The 7,836-nt window shown below is 29.8% G+C and overlaps 1 protein-coding gene across 1 annotated transcript; it reads left to right on the forward strand.

The window, feature by feature from the left end:
* The first annotated feature begins 6,528 nt into the window (after positions 1-6,528).
* LOC120089949 (acyl-CoA--sterol O-acyltransferase 1-like) lies at positions 6,529-7,565 on the forward strand. The gene has a single exon (XM_039047396.1). The coding sequence runs from the start codon at positions 6,594-6,596 to the stop codon at positions 7,554-7,556; it is 963 nt and encodes a 320-aa protein (XP_038903324.1). The 5' UTR covers positions 6,529-6,593; the 3' UTR covers positions 7,557-7,565.
* Positions 7,566-7,836: the final 271 nt, after the last annotated feature.

Below are 7,836 nucleotides of genomic sequence, written 5' to 3' on the forward strand. Positions count from 1 at the left end.
GTACTTTGTCTATGCGATAGACAGTGTACATATCTCCCACTTACTCAATCGTCTACTCAATTGCATACCTCCTCTCTTCCTCAAACCAAGATCATACAGAGCCCGCAACTCTTGCATTCTCACACCGAGAATATCGAGGTAACACTTGTGATGGTATCTTTACTCTGTTCTTGAATCGAGATGGACTCGATTGGGTTCAAGGAGCATTCGGACGATCGTTGTGTTTGTGGTCTGCTATTGGTGATCCGCTCATTGCATTTGAGTGTTGTTGTTGGACGCATTAGAGACTTATCGAGGGATTCTTGAAGAATGGTTCTTTAAAGGTACGCATACTCTATCCCTTGAATCCCTTATAGTATGCCATAATTTCTATTAATGCATAACCTGTTAGTTTTCGTTTAAGACTATAATTGTTTGTGTTCAATCTGAATGGAATTTGGAACGATCCCTTCCACTGCTCATGTAAATCCCCGTATTAGATTTCCTTCAATGTTGTCACCATGCTTATATTGATTTGCTAATACAACTTCAACATTATTTGGGTCATTATCTATTTTTCAACATTTGGTATTTACTTTCTAATATTTGATATTTTGGTATCTCAATTGTCTTGAATTTTATTTGAATGATTTTATCTCCTTGGTATTTAATAATTTTTCTCATTAGAAGGAGATTGCTTGATTTTACAAGGAGTTATGTATTTTATGTATGAATAGAATTTCATGTATGAATGAAATTCAAGTGTTGGATTCAAAGCTGGTGTAAAGATTATAAATCCCCCAAAAACCATATTTTGATTGAGCCTTAACTATATCAACGGTACTCGAACTATTAGATAATCATATCAGTTGATTGATGTGTGCCCCTCTTATGCATATTGTTTATCCTTTTAGGGGGAGTAATTATCTTTGGAATAAAAATTTTATTTGAAAATTAGTTTGATATTTTTACCCTCAAGTTAATGTGTTAAATGTCTTTTTATCCCTTGTTAAGGGTGAGGGATCAATTGATTCCAATAGAGGAGAAATTTTGTGAAATTGATTCTATATATAATTATCTTATTGATTATTTGAGATGTCCTTTGAATATACAATGTTGTTTGTTATATTTCTCTTAGAAGACATGTTGATAAGAGAAGAAATGCAAAATTATGTGTTCATGTTTTTTTTAAAGAACTTTAATGTCTTTATGATATTTTTCTTAATTATTCTTTTTTTTATTGATTCTAAAAGATGGAGAGGTAATAAGAAAAATGAAAGCATGTTATTAATGAAACAACCATTGTTTTCAAGTGAATTGAATATGTATGAGTATTTATTGTTATTCAAGTACATACTTCATGTCACGCACCTATTTGGATTTTATTTTTGCTTGTGTTATTTATCATCATAAAAAATGGGAGATTGTTGACTTTTTGGCTTTTAATCTCAAATTAATTACTTTTAATTGATTAATCAATTAATATTTTGATGATAATAAATCTAAATTATTCACTAAAAAATTTAATGTTTTGAATAGTCTATTGTGTAAAGTTTCCAATAAATATTTTAACGCAATTTGAATCACTCAAATCAGAGCTCAAATGAAAAAGATATTGCCAAAACAAGCTTAATGGAAAAATCTCTAGCTAGTGATGTGATAGCTTTTTTTTAATTGAAGTGAACCAGTTAAAATGTGTCACTTGGAGCATAAAAGTAATGACAAGTGCCACTTGGAGCATAGAAGTAATTACACATGGTAGGCTTTTGATTTTTTGAGTGGTTTTAAAAAGAAAATGAATTTAATATTATTTTATGTTTGTGTCAACAACTAGTTTTCAACTCATGATGGATTTCTGTTTTTTTTTTTGTTGGATTTTTAAAAAGAAAATGAAATTTAAAGAAAAGAATTTAATATATTTTTTTTGTGTCGAACGCTAGTTGATTAAAAAAAATAAAAATCTTCACCATTGATTTTCTGTTTTCATGATCTAAAGGCCCAAATTGAATTTAGTTTTTACCTTTTCCCTCCCTTTTTAAATACTTCATTTTCTCCAATTTTTCGAACAACAATAACATATTTTCACAATTCTAAAAACCACCAATATTACTCTCTCCAAACTTCATTATTTCTTCTTTTCATCTAATTATTGAGAGAGATTTATGTATTGTGAGGATTGATTTGTGTGGACTTAACCATTGTAAATCCACTCTATTAAGAAAGTCGTGAGAGCGTTTTTTTAATATTTTCAATTTTTGTAAGATTGTGTTTGATCCTGAAAAGAGCTATTGTAACAGTTTAGTCCTCAACTGTGGAAATGATCAAGTTTGTTCTTGCGCCCGTAAAAGGAACGTTATGACGGTTCGGCTCTAAGCTCCGGAAAAAATCAAGTTTGAAGTGACATACCCAAAATGAGCTTGGGAGGTGGATATAGGCCAATTGTGTCAAACCACTATAAAACTCTAGGTATCAATTTCTCTATCTCTATTCTATTTAATTTTGTAATTAATTTGTTAATATATTTTATTACAATAAAATTAATTGCTAGAAATTGTTCTTGAATTTTTTTATGTCAATCTCTTAATTATTGCGGATCGATATTATATGCTTGAAATTCTTGTTTAAATTATTAATTAACAAAATTATATTTATTTGTTTAATTTGACACACATTAGTAGAAAGTTTCTAAATAAACCCTATTTTCACCCTCTAGAGTTGTCATATCCATCCAACAATATTCTCCCATCATTCTTGATGAAGAGGTTAGGTCGTAGTTTCTCTTGTTATTGTCAGCCTAAAAAAGGGATAAAAAGCCTATTTCTCTTTTATTGTAAAATTAAAACAAAAAGAATAAAAACTAAATTATTGGAAATATTCATGAATTTTATACTTTTTTTTAAATAATAGCTTTCAAAAGTTTCAATGATATCCTAAAAAAAAATCAAGACTAACATTATTGTTACGGGATATCTAAATGACCTGACTACCCGAACAACCGAACTCAAACAGTAAGAGTTGGGTTGAGTTGGTTTTGTTTTTAGGTTGAATAATTTTTTATTTTTTTTTTGGTTACCCAACCAATCTAGATTATATATATATATATATATAGTTAATGTTTTTCTTTTAGGAATATTTGTAATAGATATCATATAATTTTGGTATTTAACATTTGAGTTTTATGAGATTTTCTATTAGATATGAGTTGTAAACAAGGTTCAAAATATCACTCCAATTTTATGGAAATACTGATATCGATGGAAATTTTGTGGAAAATTATGAAAATTGATGAAAAATGTTATAATTAGTTAATGAAACTTTGTTTGTGGCTTAATTAGACTATAATTGACCATTTTTAATTACAACTTTTATAAAGTCATACAACATTTAGATATCTATTATAATGTATGTGTAAATGTTGATGCAAGAACAAAAATTTTAAAAAGAAATGGAAAATAATTATAAAATAATATAAAGTTTAGAAATATTTTGAGGTGAAATGATATGAAAATTATGAAAGTTTTTGGATGGTTAAAGGAAAAAATCATATCAATTCAATTTTTTAGGTGAAATTATATGAAAATTTAATGAAAAAATTTGAATGAGATTAAAAATAAATATATGCTATTTTTGTGGTTTTTTTTTTCAAATTAAGTTAATTTATAAATGAAAGCTTTTGGTTAAAAGTAAAGCTAAAAATTGAGAAAATTTGGAAATTAGAAAAATAGCACATAAAAAAGGCTTAATCGTTTATCGAAAATGGCATTGGTGTGCAAAACTATAGACTTGCATGTAATTAGGACTATAAAATTGAAAAACTTGAATTGAGTTGACATATTAATTAGAAAAAATTGAAATTTTCTCCAAATCTGTAAAAATTTCTCAAAATCTCAAAATTTCATCAAAATTGGGGGATTCAAAATATTCTCGAAATTTCACACGGAAAAACCAAAATTTCACTGCCAAAATTTGGAGGCCAATTTCGAGATTTCGATGAAAATTTTAGAAAAAAATTATGGAAATTAATGAAAATTGTTATAATTAGTTAGTGAAACTTTGATTGTGGTTTAATTAGACTATAATTGAACATTTTTAATCACATTTCTATAAAGTAAGATAACATTTAGATGCCTATTGTAAATGACTGTGTAAATGTAGATGCGAGAGCAAAAAATTTTTAAATGAAAAATAGTCACAAAATAATATAAAGTTTAAGAATATGTTGAGGTGAAATGAATGTGAAAATTATAAAAGTTTTGGATGGTTAAAGAAAAAAAAAACACATATCAATTCAAATTCAATCTCTTTAGAAAAGAAAGTTCTGGGTCGAAAATCAAGCTAAAAATTGAGAAAAGTTAGAAATTAGAAAATAACACATAATAAAGGCTTTAATCCTTTGTCTAAAATGATATTGGTGTGTGAAACTATAAGATTGTGTGTAACCAAGATAGTTAGATTGAAAAACTTAAACTTTGCTAACATAGTTAATTAAAAAAATTGAAGTTTTCTCGAAATGTTGAAATTTATTGAAATTTTCTTGAAATCTCACAATTTCATCGAAATGAAGGGAATCAGAATATTTTCGAAACATTCTCAAAATTGCGAAATTTCGAGAAATTTCAAGAAATCCCAAAATTTGGACAAAATTGGGGGTGAAAAGGAAATCTAGCCCAATCAAGATGTTGATGTTTGAGGCCATTGAAATGTGAAATTGTGAGATTTCAATGGAAATTTTAAATTATGGTTGTAAATAAATTAAGTATTTTAAATTAATAAGGAAAAAATAATAACATGACAATCTGATTCAATCTAATCCAAATTTTGAAAGTTGGTTTGGAGACTTTGTTCGGACCTTTTGGGTTGGTTGAAAAAACCCCCCAACCCACCCAAACCCAACCAATATGCACCCGACCTACTTATCATTGATATATTGACGGAAGTTATTATACCTTGTTTCAAAAATAACTTCAAAACTTTCAAAAATTACATTAATATCTTTAACCTTCAAAAAAACGATCTTACTGTCAGAATAATCAATTTTTTAAAAATTATCTTGAGTTGAGAAATAACCCATCTGACAAATAAAAACTCATACAGATACTATTATTTTTTTCATTTAGATAGCTTCATTTATTTTTGTTCAATTGTTGCACAAATTTTCTTATAACCAAACAAAATTCAAAACTTATCAAATTCTCAAAGTCATTAAACAATGAGAAGTATACATAAAGCAAACATTGGCGAAGTCAAGGATGATGGCTAAGAATAACATTCCCATAATCCCATTTAGCTTGTGGACCTTTTCCCAAGTTCCTTTGACTAAAAGAGTGGAAAGTTATAATTTAAGTAAATTAAAATTTTCAATTTTCATAAGTTTATCAACTTAAACCCTTCATTACAATTACTTTTCAGAATTATTGATGCATTAATTCTTAAATGTGGATGTAGATTTCTTCAAATATTGGTTTGACTAAACTTGACGATTAGAGTAAATTCATTGACAAATTTTAAAAGAAAATTTGTTTAAGAGTCTAAGTTGATTTATGAAAGTTGAATAATTTAATTGATACAATTATAAATTTCTATGAAGATTTTCCAAACATAATGTAGTAAATGAAGTAAATTGATATATTTATAAAAATTCAGTATTTAAATTAATATAATTAATACAAAAAGTTCACTAAATTTAGTTTATGTGACACGCTCCTATAGGAAACTAATTCTAAGGTTGTGCAACACATGGTTAAGCAAACTTTAAAAAAAGTTATGGTTACTCACTAAATCAAGTTGTGTGGTTGTATCAATTAAAACCTTTTATTAATATTTGTATCAATCTAAATCATGAATTTTGTACGTATATTGTTACACTCTTCTCCATATTTTGTTAGAATAAAATTATCGGAAACTTATAATTTGAATTAATTAAACTTCTAAATTTTCACAAAACAATCAATTTAGACCATTTACATTACTATTACTTTTCAGAATCATCGATGTATTAATTCTCAAAACATGTGTAGACTTCTTCAAATCTCAGTTTTATAAAATTGACAATTAAATTAAAAGTAGAATAATTTTTAAAAGAAATTTTGTCAAAGAATCTAAATTGATTTATGAAAGATTAACAATTTATACAATTATAAGTTTTATATGAACATTTTTCAAATAGAATGGAGAGGATGGTATAAATTCATATATTTAAAAATAAATAAATGTTTGAATTGACTTATTAACAAATGATTTAAATCAATATAACTTTTTTAAAAAATAGAAAAATGTGTGTATCACATGGGTAATAAATTAAAAGAAGATAGTTAGATATACTGAAGGGCAAAGGCCAGGACATAGTGGTAAATTCACTTGCAAATAAGTTTGAAAATACAATTTTAAACTCTTTTTTATTATATTTCTTTTCCAATTCATTCCGCGTGATTCATTTCTAGCCATTAAAATAATCATTGGATAATTTTTCAAAAAGAAAAAAAAAATCATTGGAGAAAGGAAGGAAACAAACAAAATATTATAAAAAAAGTGATTTAAAACTATAAATTTTAATTTACCTCCTTCGTCTTCACTTCCATTTCTAGAGAGAGAGACAAAACTAGAGAGAGAAAAAAATGGAGGGAGAAATCATCAACTTGACCAAGGTATGGTTGACCGTCTGTATCTCTCTCTGTTACTGCCATACCGCCGGAAAACTCATCTCTCCCGGCGCCGGCCGCTTCCTCGCCATCGCCCCCGTCGTCGTCCTCTTCTTCCTCCTCCCTCTGCAACTCACCTCCATCCACCTCGGCGGCGCCACTGCCTTCTTCGTCGCTTGGCTCGCAAACTTCAAGCTACTCCTCTTTGCCGCTGGCGACGGCCCTCTCTCCACCACTCCGCCGCTCCCTCTCCGCCGATTCCTAGCCCTATCTTGCTTACCGATCAAGATTCTTCAAAACCCCTCGGAGAAATCGAGCCCTAAAAATCGCTCCGAAATCCTAAACGAAAAACCCAAATCGCTCCTCAACTACTCGATTAAAGCCCTAATCGTCGGTTTGATGGTGAAATTGTACGATTACTCTGAGTTTATTCACCCGAAAGTTCTGTTGTTCATTTATAGTTGGCACATTTACTTTCTCCTTGAGATTATTCTGGCCATTACGCAGTTTTTTGGTCGGAATCTTCTCGGAATCGAGCTAGAGCCGCAGTTTCGCGATCCGTATTACTCGACTTCGCTTCAGGATTTTTGGGGAAGGCGATGGAATCTGATGGCGACGAATATTCTTCAGCCGACGGTTTACAAGCCGACGGTGAAGATCGCAAGTAAGGTAATCGGGCGGATGTGGGCGCCATTGCCGGCGGTGATGGCAACGTTTTTGGTATCGGCAATGATGCACGAACTAATATTTTACTATTTAGGGCGAATGAAGCCAAACTGGGAGCCCACGTGGTTCTTTGTTATCCATGGAATTGCTTTGACGGTGGAGATTCTGGTGAAGAAGATGGTGGGTGAGAAGTTTCGGTTACCGGCGGCGGTGTCTGTGCCGGTGACTCTGGTTTTGATCTTCTCGACGAAAATTTGGTTGTTTTTTCTGTAGTTCATGAGGTTGAAGAGTACGCGGCGGTGGTCAGTTTTGTGAAGAAAGTCGCTTTCTCATTGGTCGGTTGAGTTTTTTATTATTATTTTTCTTTTCATTTTTTTTTTAATTGGTCAATTCGGGTTGGGTGTTGTATTAATTAGATAATTACATTAAGAACTTTTTGTTTCTCTTTAAGAGGTAAATTTCACGAGAATAAACTTAGGGTAATGTATGTTTATATTAAAAAGGCTTTTATCCCCATTTTGCCCCTCATTTTACCTTCCATACACGCATCTCT

This window comes from Benincasa hispida, chromosome 11 (genome assembly GCF_009727055.1).
Source record: "Benincasa hispida cultivar B227 chromosome 11, ASM972705v1, whole genome shotgun sequence".
Lineage (NCBI taxonomy): Eukaryota > Viridiplantae > Streptophyta > Magnoliopsida > Cucurbitales > Cucurbitaceae > Benincasa > Benincasa hispida.

Coding starts and splice junctions, on each gene's coding strand:
- LOC120089949 (XM_039047396.1), top strand. CDS start 6,594: ATGGAGGGAGAAATCATCAACTTGACCAAGGTATGGTTGACCGTCTGT.